Genomic DNA, 21,558 nt, shown 5'->3' on the forward strand with positions numbered 1-21,558 from the left:
AAGGGTTGGAAAATGGATGGATGGATTCTTTACCCAGTGTTACTGTGTACACTACAGAGATTCTTAATTGGAGGTTTAAGAAATAGTATGTTAATGTAGTCATGAAAAAAAAAATCCTTAAATATGCTTTTAAATTTTTTTGCAGTGGGGGCGGGAAGAGGATTGGTAGTGAGTTTCCGTGTGAACATGTACATGAAAAGAGAGGTTTACATCTGTGTGAATGGCTTTCATGAGAGACAGAGTTGTCAATTAATAAGTATTAATTAATGTGAACTGCTAAACTTATGTTTATCTTTGTTTGACATGTTTTATGGCTCTCAGTTTCAAACAGGAGAATGTTTTGAAATTAATCAATCTATTAGGTTGTGCAATATTAATATCTAAGTTTTCTTCAAAAAACTACAAATTAAGAAACATTTTATTTTGTAAACATTAGTGACTGGTGATCCTTTTCTAGCCTATCTTCTGTGTATCACTTTATAATGAGAATGCTTTGATTTGTGTTCAGTACTAACATCTGCTTATTTGCCATATTTGTATCGGTTATTGCATTTTTTTAATTTATCTGCATATTCCTGGTTTATCCCCAATAGAGAGGCTACAGGAGCTCCTACTTTCAGATTTGAACACAGACTTGCCAGTGTTCCACCAGAGGAGGTATCCCAAGTAAGTTTAATAAAGGTTAGTCCTTCTGACACTGAGGATATACTCATCTAATAAATCAGATGGTTCAGATATACTGTAGTTTAATTGGAAACTTGGTGGTCAGTTTGTTCAATATATTTATATATTTAAACAATGCATAACAGCAAATTATGGTTATGCAGTCACTATACCAATCTGTAGTGGTAAAGAAGGAGCTGAGCCAGAAGGCCTCACTTGTGGTCATAAGCTTTGGGTAATGACCGAAGAATGAGATTGTGGGTGCAAGCGGCTAAAATGAGCTTTCTCCACAGGATGGCTGGGCTCTCCTTTAGAGATAGGGTGAGAAGAACAGACATCTGGAAGAGGCTCAGAGTAGAGCCACTGATCCTCCACATTGAGAGGACCCAATTGAAGTGGTTTGGGCATCCAATAAAGATGCCTCCTGGGCATCTCCCTGTGGAGGTTTTTATGGGCACGGCCAGCTGGGAGGAGAAACTTGGAAAGACTAGGCCTCGGAGGGCCTTGGGATTTCATAGTATGAGTTTGCAAATGTGGCTGGAGAAAGAAAAGTATGGGCCTCATGGCTAAGACTGTTGCCACCAGAACCCAGTTCCAAATAACTGGTAGAAAATTAATTAGTAAATGAATGAATAATAGCCCTTTGATTTATTTTGTGAGTCCTCACATAGGTTTTGTGTTCTTCTTATATCTGTGTGGGTTTCCTTTGCTTGATTCTGGGTAAATATTAAATGGATTTTTGAATTACAACTGGTTCTAATTGACAGTAAGTACAAAATCATGTATCTATTTATAATCAGATGTTACCTTTTAAAAAAATATATGTAATAGTATAATGACTCTGAATTTACCGCTCACTTAAAACCATATTGCCTATGGCATGATGGTTATTCTGAGACAACAATGACCATATAAACCTATAAGCTCATACTGGTAGAATTTACATGATTCCAGCATCTAAGTGGTGCTTGGATTTTATGTACCTTTGAAGATGCGTTCTTGTAGATTTTACCTTACTGATTAAATGATTGATTATTTGATTGATTGAACTTTATTGTTGTTGTATAGGTCATTCTATAGGTACAACGAAATGTTGTATTGCTAACCTTTAAGTTTCAGTAAAAATCTTTTAACACTTATTCTGAAAATTTTATAAATCTAAATAACTTAAAAATATAGATTCCTTCTGTTCAAAAACATTTCAAAATGTAAGTAACGGCACTAAACTTTACAACTATTTTTTTAAAGTATGTTTACTATTGTTAGTATTGCAAATGATTTCCTTACACTTTGTTTTATATTACCAAAACCTTTTCTGCTTCTTTTCAACATCTAGGTTGTATGTTGATGGACCCTTTGGCAGCCCTTCTGAAGATATTTTTAACTATGAGGTCAGCCTGTGTGTTGCAGGAGGTATAGGTGTCACACCTTTTGCTTCTGTGCTTCATTCACTTCTGTAAGCAAACTTTTCATTTGAAATTTAAAACAGAATATGCAGAAAAGTCTGATAAGTGAAGCAAGGAATCTACAAATAATTTTGCTCTAATTAGTCAGTATGGCATGGGAAGTGCAAGAGTGTCCTGTATTTTTTAATGTTTTTTATGTGAATTAAATGATACTTCAAACTTTGCTTGAGCATTTTATCCCTTCAGTTGTTTGTATACAGTACCTCTTATTATTGTTGTTGTTTTGGTGTACTGTATTCGATGTTGTGTGTTTATCTCATACAGAATATATCTACTATAACCATAGATAGATAGATAAAACTTTTTTGGACTCTGGAGAATATTCCGATTTTTACATAATCCCATTAAATAAATAAATAAACACACTATTGTCTGAACACACATCACAATGACAAAATAAAAAGAAAATTAAAAAGAAAGAATACCTCTGACTTGGCAGACAGTCACAGTGAGGCATTATTCAGGCACATTGCCATTGGTATAAAGGACCCCCAGTTGTGTTTCTTGGCACACTTCTGATGAATGATTCTTTGGCTGAAAGCTCTCAGTGTTAGTGAGTCACAGAGAGAATGTGCATCATTGTTCATAATGACACTCAGTTTTGTTTTAATTCTCCTTTCCATTACTACCTCCAGGAGGTTGAGAGTATGTCCACTAACAGTCTGTCATTTTTATTAGTTTCTTGATTGAGTGGGTCTCCCTTAAATTGATGTTTACCAACTCGGTATAGAGTACAAAATTGCACTGGCCATGACATAGCTGTAGAAGATGTGAAGGATGTCATTACCCACATTAAAGGATCAAAGTCTCCTAAGATGCATATTTATTTTATCATCATTTGTTAAAATATGGTATGATCAGAAAAAGACACATTTTAAGGTGAATTGGAAAACACTGTGGGCATAAAAAAACCTGACCGACAGGGATATACAGTATTAAAACTAATATTCATTAAACAAATTGAAAGACAGCATAAAAAAGGTTTTAGTAATAATATTCAGCTCTTGGAATTTTTAAACAGAATGCTTTATATGTTCCTGTAGAAATTAATCCTGCTTCAAATATATTTTTCCTGTGATTTTTATTATATCATTGTTCATTTACGAATACACTACGTTGTGTGAAGCTTTTTGTAATGACATTGCTAAAGAGATTCAAGAAAAAAACTGCTACTGTATGTAAACTAACAAATTAACATGTACTGAATGCTTTTCATCTGTTTATGCTTTGTTTTACATCAAGGAAAACCTATCAGTTTGTGTTAATTTAAATTTGATTTTATATTTTAGTTCATAAATGTTGAGATTGATAGGTTTTGAAGTGTTTCAATGAAAAAGGCAGAGTAAAAGACAGATCATGGGACTTCAACAAATTACACATTGTGACTAAACATGGCTGAACAAACACTTGTTAAGGTCATGGTGTGGTGTGACAGGGTTAAGAACCACTTCCGTGTAGCAAGTAGTGTTGGTAAATAAAGCTGCTGGTGAAAGAAAACTCGAGGGCAGATGAGATTTACAGATTAGATTGTCTGTTACACATGAGTAGAACAAAAAAGGTAAACATTCCTAACATTTTTTAGCACAGCTGTCTAATATGCCTGAAATAAGGAAGTTTATTTGAAGAGAACATAAATGGCATCAAATTCCAGAGAGCTAATGATGTGAAAACAGTGTCAGAAAATACTTTTCATGTTCTTGTGAAGTTTTTAGGGTTTTCTTCATTGAGTTTAGTGCTTCCCATTTAAAATCGGTAACAATGATATTATTAGATGTTTAGCGTTATACAGCAACTATCCAACAGACATCTTTCGGCACAGATTTTTGATGCCACCAGAAGTCCCGATTGGACTAGCAAACACATACAGTAGTGAGTGGTCTGTCGAAAGCCTGTTTCAGAAATTATTAAAGCAGTTCATGTATGTTTTAATATGCAGCAGGAGCTGTAGCTGCAGGTTTTAAGACTTCCAGCTTGGTTTTCCTTTTTGTGTTCTATGTGCATTTCAGCTTGCATAAACCATAAAAGAGAATGAGATATGTAAATTTTACTGTTGAATAAGTCTAAACTGAGGGGATATATGGTGACTATTTTAAATAAGCAATATTATATACTATTTCAGTGTGCAATTAAGTTTTTGTTTTCTGCTTAACTGTGCTTAATTATTTTTGAAATTCATCCTTTGGTTTTTTTGTTTTTTTTTGAGATTTCATTGTATATCTCTACCATTGAATGGTGTAACATTTAAATATTGTGGTGTAAAATCTAATCCCTGCATTCATCATCAGATGACACAGGTAAATACAATCTACATCAAGCTAATTTGTGCCATAAAATATTGTATTTAAGTCTACAATATATATACATATCATGATTAATCGGATGGAATAAGTGTCCAACAAATGCAAGAATAGTTTTATGGCCAACAACACAACAAAGCTGCAAAATGACAAGTGTGTCATATATAGCAGATGTAATAGCAGATACATACAGTATATTCTGTATTCTGCACTGAATAATCAGGAAAAAACTAATATTTTAAACAGGTCAAAACTATCCTATTCAACATACCTTGCCAATAATTCTAAAGTGCTTAAGCACTTATGCATTTAGCATCTTGCTGGTCGGTCAGCACCGTATTTTAAAGTTGCTTGTGTACTTTGCAATAAACCCCCAACTCAACCAATAGCAATAATGGCATTTTTACATACCCAAAAGTGTCTTCTTTCAAACAGAACATAAGTTTTCATGTTGTCTGGTCTCATTCATTTATGTAATAATGCACTTATACTCAGTAGCAAGCAGTGTGTCACAGCTGAGTTAATCTGCTTTTATCAAATATCCCACCTACGTCAAACCACTTACACTGAAAGCCTAATTATTATTGTTGAGGTTCAGATCATTCTAATGATGTATAGTTGTCATTGGTCATTTGTACTACATGTCAAAGCTTGCGTAAACAGCAGCAAATATAATGCCTATGTAACAGCTCATCTTTAGACACCAAGCGTGAGTCAGATTCTAAGCAAAATTTAGACTTTATTGAGAACATGTTTGATGAAGCATTTGAGGCTATGTTTGAGTTGTAAGAACTGCTTAGTGTGACTTTGAAGTGTTTCTGAGCAGTATTCTTTCAATTTACAACTGAGAGTACAAGCAATGTTTCTTAGCGTACCAATCAGTAACTGTTATGCTTTACTTATGACTCTTGAATTTTCATGCGATGAACCAAAGCACTTGTTTAGTTGTGTGTGTCTGTTCCCATGTGTCTGCTACCAGCAAAGGCATTGTTCCCACCTCCATAACCCAGCACTGGACTAAACCAGTATGAAAATGTTTGTTTGTACTTAGTTGTTTGCAACTTTGAGATGCAAGGTAAAAGCAACAATAATAAGAATCATAAATAGATAAACCTTTGTGAGGCAACTTTTAAGCAAAGCAAGATCTTCCCTGCATAAACCAGAGATGACTATCCCTTAACACTCCTGTATTATACAGATTGTTACCTTGTCTTGTAAATAGTAACTTTCTGTTGTGATTACAATGTCAATGTGCCTTACAAATACTCAGATGCAGTCATATTTTTTAAACATTTTTGTTGAGGCAATGGCTTGAGTAACTTACGTAACTTGGTCATGGTCACCCAGCAAGTCGGAAATGGAAAATTTAAATAAAGCAGCAATCTTGGTGTTTAAAGTAATCCAGTGTGTTAGACTGTAGATCACACTGTCTGCAATTATCCAGGTTTAATCTGTTTGTTTGTTAGTGACCTGATTTTGACTAGCTTCCATTCCAGTCCTTTAGGATGTTCATAATTTGTAGTCAACTCTGATTATTTTGTACTTTACCATCAATCACCAGCTTCTTTTAGGTCTCATTTAGGTCTTAGCATAAATATGGTATTTTCCAGACACAATGATTTGAATAAACAGCTACTAGCATGTCAGAAAAAATAAGTGTTACGCTTATTGCTGTTTTTGTATGAATATATTATAAAATTAAGAGTTTGACTCTTGGTCACATTGTATTTTTAACTGAATTTCTTAATTGAGAGGAAGTTAATACATCATTTAAAGGGTATACATTTAAACATGAGGGTTAAAGATTTGATTAATACAGCTCATTTACAGTCTGAAAAACAATTTCAGCTGCTTTTCTGTGTGCTAACAAAATGCATATTGAAATGTATCAAAGTTAGTAACTTAGTGATTTTCTAAGTTCAAATGTTACTCTTAAAATTTTGCTTGTGTATAATTTTAAGTGTCTCTTCTTGATTGCAAAATTTTAAATTGCAAATGGAATGGCTTTGTACATGATTATGGTTTTGTGTTGACCTTTAACACATTTAATTTAAACAATTGTTCCCATTGGTATGACAGATAATTGTTAGTGGCAGCAGGTATCAGATTATTGAGTGGTGTTGTTACACACTGCTGTTTTACAGCCTAACACATGGTATCATATGAAGTCCAAAACAGTATGTATCATGATCAGCTCAGCACTCTGCATATTACATATTACAGTTACAATAATTGTTGCATGTTATATTGTTTTTTAAGTTCTATTCTTCAGTACCTTTTATGATGGAAAATTTAATTTTCTTTATTCTCTTTGATTCTCTTGTTTCTTTTGTTTTTGTTAAATACCTTGGGAGATTTTGAGTACATTAAAATTTCATTGTTGTGATTACATGTAGCAAAAATAATATGGAACTAATTATACAGCTGTTTATTTACTCTTTTTGTATATATTTGGTTATAAACATTAGAAGTTAATGAAATTATTTAGCTTTCTACACAGGCTGCTGTTTTCTCATTTATTTTGTCATCAGGTTTCTGCTTTTGCATATAATTAATATTATTGTATCCCCATTTGTAAAACTCATACGCTACTTCAAACACTCTACAAGTAACTTGTGCGTATGCCTGCAGATTACTCACTGAAATATTTGCAGGAATGTTTGGATTCAGTGGCTCCATTTGTTCCAGTCACTGAACAATCAGGGCCCCTCTGTCCTAAAAAAATACCTAAGCCAAACATTTAACCACTTTATTCCATTTCATATGCATAATCAACAACTTAAACACACTAATTGGCTGATGTTTTTACATTATTGTATGTTGTTGTTAATTGCTTTATTTTATAGATTTTTTCTGTGCTCCATATTTAGTTTTCTGCATGATTGCACTTTTTCTTTTATTTGTATCACCATATTTTTTTTAAGGGGAGACCTAGAGTATATCAAAATCTAAGTTTTGTGATTATAAAATACAAGTAAAACCTTAACATTTTGTAAAGGCGTATATTGGTCCTCTATCTGCATATACTGTTATGACATACAGTACTACCAACGTAGTGCCTTTTTTCTTTTCAGTTTTTCGTTCTTGTTTGTATCTATAACACTGATTGTCATTTCACAGTTTTCGTGTGTTTTCTGTTTTTATAATAGCTTAATTATGTGCTGCAGCTATAAACAACTCCAATTAAATTTTTATTTTTAATGTTTCTACAGTACTTAAGATTTATCTCTAATTATTATGATTTACAACATTATTTTTATCATAAGGTTACTGTATTTCAGATAATAATATAACTATGCTACTTTCCTGCAACCCAACAATTTAAATGGTCCTGAAATAACTGTAACATACATATCACCAGTAAAAATTTGTCTGTTCCAGCGGGGTCTCATTATTTGATAAATCTAGTCATCCTGTCGAACACCACCCTTTTAGCAACACATCTACTTTTTTCTCAGTGGTCTTAACTGGATAGTTAATATTTCTCATAAAAGGCTTCATTGTAAATCTGTCTTGTCAATTTAATCTCTGAGCTTCTTGTTTGTTAAAACTCAAAAAGATTGATAATTCAGGTAATTTATAGGAACTAAAAATTAATTTAAAATTAAACAGAACTGCTGAAATGGAAAGAGACAATATATGAATAATATGTCAGTATGTTGTGTAACAGTTACAGAACCGAACATACATCTACACTCACCTAAAGGATTATTAGGAACACCTGTTCAATTTCTCATTAGTTCAATTATCTAATCAACCAATCACATGGCAGTTGCTTCAATGCATTTAGGGGTGTGGTCCTGGTCAAGACAATCTCCTGAACTCCAAACTGAATGTCAGAATGGGAAAGAAAGGTGATGTAAGCAATTTTGAGCGTGGCATGGTTGTTGGTGCCAGAAGGGCCGGTCTGAGTATTTCACAATCTGCTCAGTTACTGGGATTTTCACGCACACAAACATTTCTAGGGTTTACAAAGAATGGTGTGAAATGGGAAAAACATCCAGTATGCGGCAGTCCTGTGGGCGAAAATGCCTTGTTGATGCTAGAGGTCAGAGGAGAATGGGCCGACTGATTCAAGCTGATAGAAGAGCAACTTTGACTGAAACAACCACTCGTTACAACCGAGGTATGCAGTAAAGCATTTGTGAAGCCACAACCTTGAGGCGGATGGGCTACAACAGCAGAAGACCCCACCGGGTACCACTCATCTCCACTACAAATAGGAAAAAGAGGCTACAATTTGCACAAACTCACCAAAATTGGACAGTTGAAGACTGGAAAAATGTTGCCTGGTCTGATGAGTCTCGATTTCTGTTGAGACATTCAAATGGTCAGAATTTGGCGTAAACAGAATGAGAACATGGATCCATCATGCCTTGTTACCACTGTGCAGGCTGGTGGTGGTGGTGTAATGGTGTGGGGGATGTTTTCTTGGCACACTTTAGACCCCTTAGTGCCAATTGGGCATTGTTGAAATGCCACGGGCTACCTGAGCATTGTTTCTGACCATGTCCATCCCTTCCTGACCACCATGTACCCATCCTCTGATGGCTACTTCCAGTAGGATAATGTACCATGTCACAAAGCTCGAATCATTTCAAATTGGTTTCTTGAACATGACAATGAGTTCACTGTACTAAAATGGCCCCCACAGTCACCAGATCTCAACCCAATAGAGCATCTTTGGGATGTGGTGGAACGGGAGCTTCGTGCCCTGGATGTGCATCCCACAAATCTCCATCCACTGCAAGATGTTATCCTATCAATATGGGCCAACATTTCTAAAGAATGCTTTCAGTGCCTTGTTGAATCAATGCCACGTAGAATTAAGGCAGTTCTGAAGGCGAAAGGGAGTCAAACACCGTATTAGTATGGTGTTCCTAATAATCCTTTAGGTGAGTGTATATAGAACATGTACTATATACAGTATAATACTATAAGAATAGTTCCTGTTGGTGCAATTTCATTCATTTATGCTGTTTTAGAATTAACTGTATGGAATTAGCAAAGTTTGGCTTTGTGAGTAATTAGCATTATCTTTCTGCAGAGATGAATGGAGGCACTACAAACTCAGGCGACTTTACTTTATCTGGGTTTGCAGAGAAATCCGGTCTTTCTACTGGTTTGCAGATCTGCTTGGTGCGTTACACCACAAGGTAAGAAACATTGAGATAGTACTTTATTGAATAAGTATTCATTTAATAATTTATAGACTTTATAATAATGTTTAAAGAAAAGATTGTAACAGCAAGCATCTTGGTATGTGGATTTAAGCACTATGTTATCATCTCCATCTGTAGAATACGTGCAAAGAACTTCAGACCCTCGCTTACAGTAAACTGAGAATGTTTCAGTGTATCTGTTTCACATTTTTAAGTTTAGTTGCACCATTTGCTTTCATCATCTGGTCAACTACAGATAATGTGCAGTTTCCAGTGAATGTAAAGGTTTCATTGTATTCAAGCAGTCAAATACAAGGAATCCCTATTTGCTTGTCTGTTATGTACTGAAGGGGGAATTGCACCCTGATTGTACGTCAGATTAGGTTTCTGTCATGCATTTCAACAGTTCATCCAGATGTCTCTAATGAAATTATATAATTAGTGAAAACAATGCTTCATTCATTACTGCTGTTTCTGATGGAGTATATCAAACATTGAATTAGCCATCTTTGGATAGATACTTGGCATTTACAGTATTAATATGGACTGAACATTTTAGGTCAAACAATGTCTTGCCTTAATTCGTTCTTTATATGCCAAGAACATAACATTCTACATGAAGATTATAGATATATGCACCACAGCCTTGAATGTCTATGTGATGGTAATGTGAAGATTACAGAGAACATCACTACAAAACAAATATATTTAATCAAATGTGTGCAGTCTTCTTCCGACTAAATACAATACTAACAAAACTTAAGTAACACTTGTAGAAATCCAACACAATGTATCAAATTTGTCATTCTCCTTCTTAAATCAAATCTTACCAAAAATTTTATTACATTGTATTTCCATTGTTCGAGCTATATTGGATTGTATGTCCAAATTAAAAGATTACTCTTTTGCTAATGTTGAAACTTTATTCATCTTCTTTATGTACCATAAACAAAAAATATTTGCTCAAGAAATATTCTAGAACTGAAAAAATAAGTAGATTTTAACTGCAGTTTCAGGCAAAATGCGCATAGAGTAGAAGTAGAAGTGAAAGAAAAATTAGGAGCATCACAGTGATTGGTATAATAGTGGCAACTATTACATCATATTCATTTCTCCTTGCTGTTCATGCTCTAGCATGCTTTCAGTAGCTGTTCGGAGAAGTAACAGCAGCAACCTCAAACCACCCAGATGCAAGACATAAACTCAGCCAAGTGTATGAACATTCATAAAAATAGAAGAGGTCTTTATAAACTTTAGTAGAAATGCAAATTTAATGAGTATTTTTGTATCCATGATCATGCAGATATTGGGAATTGATCAATATAATTAAGAAAGGTATTAACTTAAAAACCCCACCACACTGTTCACAATAAAGTAGGTCTGGAATATGGATTGATGGATGCATTCACTTAAAGACATCACTGGAATGAAATCCTACTGCCTTTCTTGGAAAATAGGCCTTCCATCATTAAAGTTTTTAAGATAAAACTGAGTATGTTTTATACCTTGTTATTTCATACAAAAAACTAATATACAAAAAAGTATGAAGTCCTATATTTCCTGTACAATTAAAGAAGAAACACTGATTCCCCTTCCTCCTCATTTGTATTTGCATCTAATAGGAAAAACCCCTGTCTGCTGTGTTATGCGATGGTTAGCTTTGCTGTCAACCTTCACCAGCAGGAAGATCTATATTGGGTATTAATGAGCTTTTAATGAAAGATTAAGTTCACTTTTGTATACTATAAAAACTGTTGCTTGGTTTTGGATACCTTTAAATCCCATGAAAAATGACAGCAATGTTATAAATATATCTACTAACTGCAGTACCATTTATCAGTTATAAAGTCTTTGTTTTAGTGACCATTTTCCTGTGAAAGGCCGCTGGGTTAAGTTCTTTCAGGAAGACAAATTTACTTCAAAGAATAAAAACAGTAATAAATGTATCCAATAATTTTGGCAAATGCATTTTTGTAAACACAGATTACACTTGAAAGGCAGATTTTAAAACAATTAGTTCTATAAGAAGTTACAATGTGTTTTTCTTTAAAGCTGCAAGTCAGAAAGCAGGCAGCTAGGTTTTGATCACTTTTCACAATGGTGTGAAACTGCTCCCTTCATAAGAAATGTTTATTTCAATATTTGGTTGTTCAAAGGATTTTGTTTCCCTAGTGGCAGTATAATTATCTTTTTACCTGAATGTGTAAAAAGTAATCAGATTTTATCTGTAAATGCCCTTTTAGAAAAAGGTCTGGTCTGTTTTGCTTTTTTATTTTTAACTACTTAAAGGTTAAACATTAGAGACCTTTCATACCATGTATGTTTAACCAGACATAGTTAAATGCTAACAAAAAATGCATCTGTTTTTTGTTAGTAAAAAACTTCAGCTAGACAAAGTAATGAATTGGCTTACTTTCAGATTATACACAGTCTGGTCTATTTATGAAAGTCCACCTTTGCTCCTGACTGTTCAAAGTTTTTCTTTAGAATTAACAACACTGTTAATTGCTGTGTGAAGTATTTGCAATAGTTTTTATGTTAAAATATATAATATATATGCAGGAATGACCAGAGTGCCTAGTTCTAAGTGTAGAAGCAGCTAAATTAAATATTGGGCTTTGACACAGCTGCAAGTCTGGGAAAGAAAGAGCTTAGTATCAAAAGTATCAAAAATGCTTATAAAATTAGAGATTTGTAAATTCACCTTGTATTATTGAAAACACCATATCATATAATTTGATGTTTTAACTTGTGAATGTAATTGTTTGTTTGAATATATACACTCATGTCAAATGTGATGACTGCAACATGTTCCAAAAAGTTGGGACAGTCAAGTTTTTCCCACTGTGTCACATTACATTTCTTTTAATAACACTTATTACGTGTTTGGGCACTGAAAACACTTGATGGTTAAGTTCAGCAAGCAGAAGTTTCTCCAACTCATTTACTATTCAGGTCTCCAATTGTACGGGGCTTTCATTGTTGTATTATGCGCTTTATAATGTGTCACACAGGTCAGGACTGTGGGGCAACACATGTGTCTACCTGGACTTAACCATTTCAACCAGCTATAAAAAGGGTAATATGAGGCCACTATGATCCTGGCTACCATGGTAGTGTACATTGTTGCATACAGGTCCTGTAAGGATGGTGGTGATATGATATGATATATGATACGTGGTATGTCACAGTTCACGGATAACCTAAAAACACAAACAAATTTATAATCTAAATGATAATAAACAATGGCTAGTATTTGATTTTCATCCTAAATTGTAGACTTGATTAGCATATTTTCAATGCAGTATTCAAGAGACAGGAGTTAATACTAATATTTCATGTGTCAAGCATTAGAAACACACCCACACACTAGGGCCAATTTAGAATCGTCAATCCACTTAACCAGCATGTCTTTGGACTGTGGGAGGAAAACCACGCAGACACAGGGAGAACATGCAAACTCCACGCAGGGAAGACCTGGGAGGTGAACCCAGGTCCCCTAGCTGCGAGGCAGCAGTGCTACCACTGCGCCACCGTGCCACCCTGCCATAATACATTGTTAATGTATTTTGTTTTGTTTTTGATATTAGCTTTGGGAGGAAAATCGACCAGATTATTTAAACATCCAGCTATACCTCAGCCAATGCAAAGGAATAAAGGTAAAAAGATACTATTTACTTTTTAAAAGAATAAGAACTTATTAACAATAAAGCATTAACATCAGTAATAGTTGTACTTTACTCTGATAAAGCATAGATTTGTGAAACTTTACTGCCATTAGTATTGAAAAGAAACAATGATTTAACTAGCATGGTTCACTTTTAAACTTTCAGATTGATGTGCTCTCTATTGGTTGTTGTAAATGTATATAGTATAATGTCAAGGCTAGATGTTTCTTTTAGGATTGTTTTTCAATTGTCATTTTGATATTTTTTGTGGCTTGCTCCTTAAAACAGTTACCTCAGATGTGCTATCTGTTTTTCAAAACCTTTTGAACTTCTTCATATTTTTTTTAGAACACACCAAGCTCTTTTAATATTGTGACTCGTGCGTCCCTGTTTTGCACCCCAAAACACGAGGCTGAGACTCAGTACTTTAGCAAAACCAGCTTTATTCAACTTGAAACTGGAACAGCAGGGTTATTTATTGCAGCGGGAGCTACCACTCTCCTATATATGGACATAGTAAATGGACATAGTCAGTGGCCAAGTTATACTGTTCCCTGCATTTATAATGTCCCTTGTATTACCCATCGGCAACAGGCACGTATTGCACTATCTCAATCGGCCTGTAGTTGTTTCCGCGGTGCTGACTCCAGCAAACTTGATCTGATTTTGAAAACGGGTGGAAGGATGATAGGACACATCACAAATTTTCTGATTAGGTACAATATGCAAAAAAAGCTAAATGTTCAGTATCATCTTAGCCTTCAGTAATAACAGTTCTAGTTTGTATTATCATAGAAATGAACCAAGAACAAGAACGACAGTCAAAAATCAAAAGTCATTATGAACATCATACAACATGAACATATGGGATGTTTTGCAGCACATGCCTAAGGTCACAGCTTTTACCATGTTAGATCAATGTAGGTAAGGCTATGTTTGTCAGAGCTTTCTAGAGTTTACTCTACTGCCACAGACTGAGTCCTTTCAATAGATTGTCGAGCTGTAAATAAACAGTTGCTTAAAGTTAAGTACTGCTCCATCAGGCAAAGTTGCAGGTTCCTTGAATGTGATTCCACACGTGCGGCACTTTGTAAAGGTCAAGTTCCGCTGCCTTTTGACCTTTGGAACACCATCGGTCATTATTAATAGATTCATGAAGGTCAGAAATACACAATATTCCAACCAGCATTGTATATTAAATATTATGTAATGTAAAACATACAGTGTTGATCAAAAATGTTTTTATTAGAAAAGGCTGACCTTGAACAGTTCATGTGATTCATTTGAATAGGTTTTATCCTGTAAATTGCAAGGAAATTCAAAAAGAAAAATCAGTGCTGCTAATATGAACTTTTTATCTCCATAACATTCAAATGAACTAAAGCATACCTGTAAATAAATGGTTATTTAGTGCCCAGCCATAACATGGCAGGAGCAATATTACCAAAGCCAATGAAGATCTTGTCTGACTAAGTAGAATTGTTCAGTTTTGCTTATTGATTATAGCTGTACGGTATGTGTATATATTGTATGTATACTCTTACTCTTCCTTTTATTGATTTTTTTCCTCGTAACGCCTGTGTGAAATATTCAAGTTCAAAGTTTATTGTCTTGTGCACAGTAAGGAAACACATTTCCCTATACAATGAAATTCTTTCTTTGCTGTCCACACCAAATGACAAAACCAACATATAAAGATAAACATAAATAATAAGTAGCAGATAGAAAATAAGTAACAGAGACAGCATAAAGTATAAAAACAAAAGTATAAAGTGTAATTGCGCAGGTAGGTGTGTGATGGACAAGTCAAATACAGTTAAGTGAGGTAGATAGAATGAGGTGAACCATGGTTATAAACTCCAGTCAATTATTTAGGAGTCTTATGGCCTTGGGAAAGAAAGGGTTCTTTAGCCTGGAAGTCCTACATTTCATACTTCTATACCTCCTGCCTGAGGGTAAAATTGTGAACAGTTTGTGTTGGGGTGGATGGGGTCGCTGAGGATCGGGGCAGTTCTCCTGTGGACTCTGCAGTTGTAGATGCTCTGCAGAGAGGGCAGTGGGGTCCTGGTGATCTTCTCAGTGGTCTTTACCACTCTCTGCGGCATTTGTGGTCCATAGTAGTAATGTTGCCGTACCACACAGTGATGCAGCTGGTCAAGATGCTTTTAACAATGCAACTGTAAATGTTGCAGAGGATCTTAGTCGACATACCAAACTTCCACAGCTGTAAAAGTTGCCGAGGATCTTAGTCGACATGCCAAACTTCCTCAGCCTCCTCAGAAAGTAAATATATATTGTTTGACACAAACAATTGTATTTATTTATTTAGTTTTGGACCCTAAGACTTATTTTGGTTTAAATATACTTTTACATTGTTACACAAATGAAAATGTATCAACACATCTATTTCTGTTCCTCTATTATAAGTTACTAATATGTACAAATATCTGTTGCTTTATTGTATTATCACATGCACCTAAGTTCATGCTAAAGAGGTACCTTTTAGGTTCTTCTCTTAATGTAGATACGAAAAATGTTAAAACCAGCTGCACAACTGTTATCTGTAGCCTTTTATCTATCTCGCTGCCCTTATTTTACCCCACATATTCAACCCTAGGGACCTCTATTGACAGTCTGCTTCACTGACTAGGACTGTCTTTACTTTCACTTCTTTACTTTACCAACAGAGGGCTTCACAAGAATGTCCCCTGTTCCACTTAAGGGACCATAGCTATACAAGGAATAATCATTCTAGGCATAAGCCCATTAGCAATCAATCAGACAAAGACTGGATTCAGGCTTTTACTTACAAATCACATTTGCTTCCATAATAACCATTAGCAACAAATGCAAGTAATTCAAAGATTTATATTTTTTGTGGGTTCATGTGGTTTTCTTTCAGCAAGACACTCCAGGTGGTCCTGTTCCTCAGTGTGACATCTCCACGCTTCATGGTTGCTTCCAGGAGCCTCTTGAACCCAGAACTGCCAATAACATACTGAGAATGAGCTGTGAAAATGAGGACACACACAATCAGGAAGGGTTGGAACAAAGTGCTTGAAGTGCTTTTATTAAAACCAAACAGACAGTGTCCAAAGTGCAGTGACAAAAAAAGTCCAATAAATAAATAGTCCACAATAAAAACAGTGTCCAGGTAGAAATCCAAATAAAAATATGCAAAAAAAAAAGCAAGGTTAAAATCAAGGGCAAACATATCCTTTTGTAAAAGTATGTGTTTCTCTCTAAAATCTGACATCTCCTTGTTCTACTCTTTGTGGATTCCTCAACACAAGGAGAAGTCCACCAGCAGGCACTGATAACCCTTCAATCCATCTTAAGTCTCTGTTGTTAGTCTGTCTGACTTTGCAGGGCACCAGGACGAGCTTTGCTAGTGAGTACCTCCACACCGCAGTCCATCTGGTTTCTGTGGGAGCTCCTGTTCCACAGCAGGACTCGGCAGGAGTGGCTCCTCTGCCTCCCTCTTGAGCGTCAAACCATATGCTCCTCACCAGGGGCTCACTTTCTCATCTGCCTGCTTCTCCACACAAATTGCGCCATCTCCCATCCTGTTGTTGCATTTTTCGCTGCCTTTCTTTCCTTTAACCTCCATGCCTTAATTTTTCCTTTACCTTTTTTGTCTTCTTCTTCTTGCAGACTCCCTATATAGCCCTGATTGGATTCAAGTGCAATCCTCCACCTACTCTGAGGTGTGAATGAAGAATTTGACTGACCTGCTTGCATTCACATGTGAATGCATAATCAGCTAAGCATCCAAAATCAGTCTTGGAGTAGCATATGCACACTCACATGTGCACTAAGACCCACTTGGAGACTATGTTCCAGGATTCTCGATTTGATATGTATAATCACATTTCGCCACTGACCTCTCATCACATTCAGTTACAGATTATATGTAATTAACCAAAAAATTAAAAGAAAAATATTTTTGCAAGGGAGAGAGCTGCTTTTCCATGTGTCCAGAAGCTAAACAGATTAATTTTGCAAGCTCAGTTTAAGCTCTTCTCAAAGTTTCCATTTTCAGTGGTTTCTGTGACAAAAGCAGAACTGAAATGACCATTTTAACAACTGGCAATTCAACTGAAAACTTTTTGGCAAAAAGAAAATAATAAAAAGCCAATCACTCGCCACCTATTTTCCCCTATCCTGCCCACCCCTAAAATGAGAACCTGACTTTCTTTCTCCAGGCAAAAATGCTTTTAGCTTTCCCAGAATACACTGCACTTCTGTTCAGCATGACAAGATTTTCAGGATTTGGCCTATTACTTAAAATCTGTCCGCTGAAAAGGTTAAAACATCTCCCCTAAAAAGCAATGAAATGTTGTCAAACTGACTAAATGTAGTTCAAGGTCATGTAGGCAAAAAAAAAGTTAATGAAGAGTTATAATTTTTTCAAAATAATAGGTTTATTTAGAAAAACATCTTTTTGGATTACTATAATGCTTTAAGCAATTTTGATATTGTTTTAAACAATGTTGGGGGAGAGTTATACAATTATGTATACTTTTTTTTTTATAAAGAATAAGGAAGATTTCTTCAACATTTGTTTTTCCTGTGGTATGTTTCTTTTAGAGTAGTTTTGGCAAGAAGTACCAAATATTGAACTCTAGGCTTTTCATAGGACGACCACAATGGAAGCTAATATTTGAAGAAATTTCAAAGAGTAACCGACGGTAAGTGAACAGTGTTTTAGTTGTTGTATATTGTCTCCCATGATCTGGTTTTATTTGCTTGAGTGTAACTTTGCATGTTACTCCCTTTTATATTTTTGGGGAACTATCCAGCAATTCCAATAAACTGCTTGTAAATACGAATATATGTAGAGGAAGCTTTGAAGTTCTTTCTGCCTTAGGATTAGAAAATTAAATTATGTGTAACATAATAAGATGATTAAATTAATACATTTGTATTACAAATGAAGTACACACATCACCCACTAGCATTTAAAAGAAAAAGTTGTAGGAGGCTAAAGAGAAAGAGGCTGTTTTTTAGTTATTTACAGTATATTACTAATCAAGATTGAAATTTTCAGGATTGTGTCATTTTTACTTTGTGAGGTAATTCTGTAACTATCACAATTAGTAGTTTTCAGTCATTGATGGCTATATTTCTGCCTGGCTTTTTTAGTGAACAGTTTTCTTAATTACAGCCTACTTTCTTCCCTTTTTAAAATTAATGTTTAATTCAGATTTTAAGTTTCAGCTTTAACTGTACAGCTGAAATGCAGTCCAAGATTCTGAAAATCAAAACCTATTAATGTGTCATGCTAAATATGTCTTTTACAGTGAAACTGCCTACTATCTAACAGAAAAAATATGTTGTATTATACTAATAATGGAAAGTTTTTTAGCATTCATCATGATTTACATAAACTTGTGGGTCCATTCCTTCCGTGGTACAGTGCCAAGTGTATGATTTTTTTTTTTTGTAAATTGTAACTTGCAGTTACATCTTTAATCATTAGGTTAAACCAGAGAATTCAAAAGGCATAAATAAGGCTCAAAAAGATAACATGATCTTCTCACAATTGTAGAGGTATTTCCATCACATTGCTACCCTCTCTTTCCTGCCCTGGTGTTCCTGAATGTTTTATTGTGCCTGATGGAGTCTACCTTACAATCTCTATCCTTTTCTTCCAGCCAGAGTGGATCTGGTGCCTGATTTTTTTTATTTATTATTACTAGGGGGCTCTACCCCCTGCTCGCTTTGCTCGCCAACCGCCAGGTTTGGTTAACTGGATATACAATTTAAAGAGATTGTTATTTTCATTTCATTCATTTTATTTTTTGATATTTGCCAGTAATAAAGGTGTAGTGAATGAATTAATCCCCCTGGGGCTGTTAGTGCCGTGCTGCATGATCTGCATGTTGGGCTGCACATCGTTCATTTAAAAGCCTGTACAGCAGCTGCTGCTGCCTGTGACGTGCTGTGTGATCTGCATGTTGGGCTGTGCGACAATCATTTAATCGATCATCTCACTTTTTTGTCTCGCAGGACGTTAATGTGTCTCCGAGAAATTGTTTTTTAAGTAGGGTGTGATGTGCAAGTAGTCTTCAAGGACTTCAAAATGTCTTCTGTGCAAGTAGTCTTGCGGGACTTTAGTGTCTTCCGAAAAGATCCAAGAAGACCTGCTGTGCATGTGTACCACTCCAACATTTTTGAATTACGACGTTCTACTTTGTCATCTACTCTTTGTCCTCTATTTACGGCCCTGGGCGTGGTTAAATGTCTTTTTTGCAGGACGTATAACACTACTCGCGTTGTGAAATTGGCTCTCTAAGAAGTTTCAGTTGGATCAGCTGTCTTGGTGCTGCTGCTGGTGAGCTGCATGTTGTGCTTGTCATGCTGCACGTAGGTCATCTAAAAGCCTGTACAAACGTCACTTCACGTCTCTGTTGCTCGCGTTGTCAAGGCAGGGAGCTGGATGCACGCTAAGGAGATGTGGTCGGATCATCTGCTGGCTTGCTGCTGCTGGCGACCTGCATCTCGATCATTTAAAAGCCTATACAGCAACTGTCCTTTTGTCTCATTGCCTTGTCAAAGTGTCTTCCCAGAAGATCATGTCTCATCTACCTTGTCTCCCTCCCAAAATTTTTTTATAATAGAGAGACTAGGCATGGGTTAGCATAGTAAACAAGCTCATCACTCACCATACAGTTTTAGGTCTGGTGTAGTGTTTTAAGTCTATTAACATTTAACTGACCACATTTTGCTGTGTGACAATAAAAGGAAATTGCTAATTACCAAAGACACTGTTTGAACAATAAAATGTATGATTTGTTTTCATGAGAAGCCTTAGGAAGATGTTAATTTTCCTGTTATAAAGAGATGATTTCTTTATTCCCAACTCTGTAGTTAACAGCATATTTTAAATATACTGTACATATATAACATATGCAGTAATAGATGTTTTGATTTTTTTTCCTGAAAGAAAATGATTTGCATGTATTAATTTAGATTTAGAAAGTACTATAAATGGCTTAATAATCAAGGCACAGATTATATCTTATGATTTATGTTCTATGACACTGTTTTCTACCTTGATGTTTCTTTTTGTTGTTTAACAGTAAACGTGTTGGAGTGTTTTGCTGCGGACCAAGTAAGATTTCCAAGACACTTCATAAACTCAGCAATAGCACTAGTGGTTTTGGAACAACATTTGAGTATAACAAAGAAACATTTAGTTGAAGACTGGCCTTGGGTGCATATTGTTGTACAGCCTCACACACTTTATCAGGTGGCCAGCATTGCTAAGGGGACCAGCTGTATGAATAAACAAGCAGCAATATGGAGCTAAAGAGACTTTTGAGGCATTTCATTTGGGTGATTGCTTTACTCTCACTAAAAACTTGAACTAAGTAAAATATCATTCTCTAAGCATCATAACCCTTTTTTTCAAAATGTGTCAGTGTTATTTAAAGTATTTCTGAGGCTTAAATATGTTTATTTATTAAAATGTGTTCATTTATTTTTCATTTTAATAAAGATTTCTTTCTTAAAAGGAAGAATAGTGTAGCCAGTCCAATTCTGTCATCCAGTATTAAAATATGTGAGACCAAAAACTGAAAAAATAAACAAATTTCACACTGTGGATTAAAATGCCAGTAATTTATTTGTCTTATGGGTATGGATTTGTGGAGTATGCAGTATGGAGTTGTTCATGTAAAAGTAATTTGATATTAACTTGCTCGATATGAAAGTTACAATATAAAGTAATAAACACTTATTTAAAAATACAGTACATGAATAATTACAACAAAATGCCCCTGAACACTGATTTCTTAAAAGGAGTTATGTACCATAAAATATTTGAGGTATTCCTCATTTTGTGTTGCAGTGTTAAACTGTTACAGTAAATAAATCTCATTTGATGGAATGTGTACAGTATTGTCAATATGGTAATGACTGATATTTCAGCATTTTGTAATAAAGGTAATTTATTTAACAAACCACAACATGTTGAATAATTTGTTTCCTTTGTGCCAAAACATAATAAAACCATGGAACACATTTTTTAATTTTTACTGATGTACTTGAAATACTTTGCCCGTAGATCATAAGCACTGTTGCATTGATGGCTAAATTGGTTACAGATTGCCTTTACAGATGAATTTTTCAAAGTTTGATGAAACTTTTATATTCCCTTTGCTTTCTCAGCATCAAGAACTGATGTATAGAATGAATTTTTTACAGTGTTACATATCAATTTAAGATATTTGTTCTACGACAGTTCATTCACTTTTAATTCCACAGGAATATTTTTCTTCATTTATGGTATTTTAAA

At 35.0% G+C, this 21,558-nt stretch overlaps 1 protein-coding gene across 2 annotated transcripts in view; it reads left to right on the plus strand.

The window, feature by feature from the left end:
* LOC120523149 (NADPH oxidase 4) overlaps positions 1–21,229 on the plus strand; it is an 82,088-nt gene extending 60,859 nt beyond the window's left edge. For both annotated transcript variants that reach the window (XM_039744163.1, XM_039744164.1), the window contains 6 exons: positions 594–666; positions 2,000–2,119; positions 9,474–9,582; positions 13,179–13,247; positions 17,847–17,947; positions 20,342–21,229. In XM_039744163.1, the coding sequence (XP_039600097.1) occupies positions 594–666; positions 2,000–2,119; positions 9,474–9,582; positions 13,179–13,247; positions 17,847–17,947; positions 20,342–20,462 (593 nt within the window). In that variant the 3' untranslated portion in view covers positions 20,463–21,229. The remainder of the gene's footprint in view (positions 1–593; positions 667–1,999; positions 2,120–9,473; positions 9,583–13,178; positions 13,248–17,846; positions 17,948–20,341) is intronic.
* Positions 21,230–21,558: the final 329 nt, after the last annotated feature.

This window comes from Polypterus senegalus, chromosome 2 (assembly GCF_016835505.1).
Source record: "Polypterus senegalus isolate Bchr_013 chromosome 2, ASM1683550v1, whole genome shotgun sequence".
In the NCBI taxonomy this organism is placed as follows: domain Eukaryota; kingdom Metazoa; phylum Chordata; class Cladistia; order Polypteriformes; family Polypteridae; genus Polypterus; species Polypterus senegalus.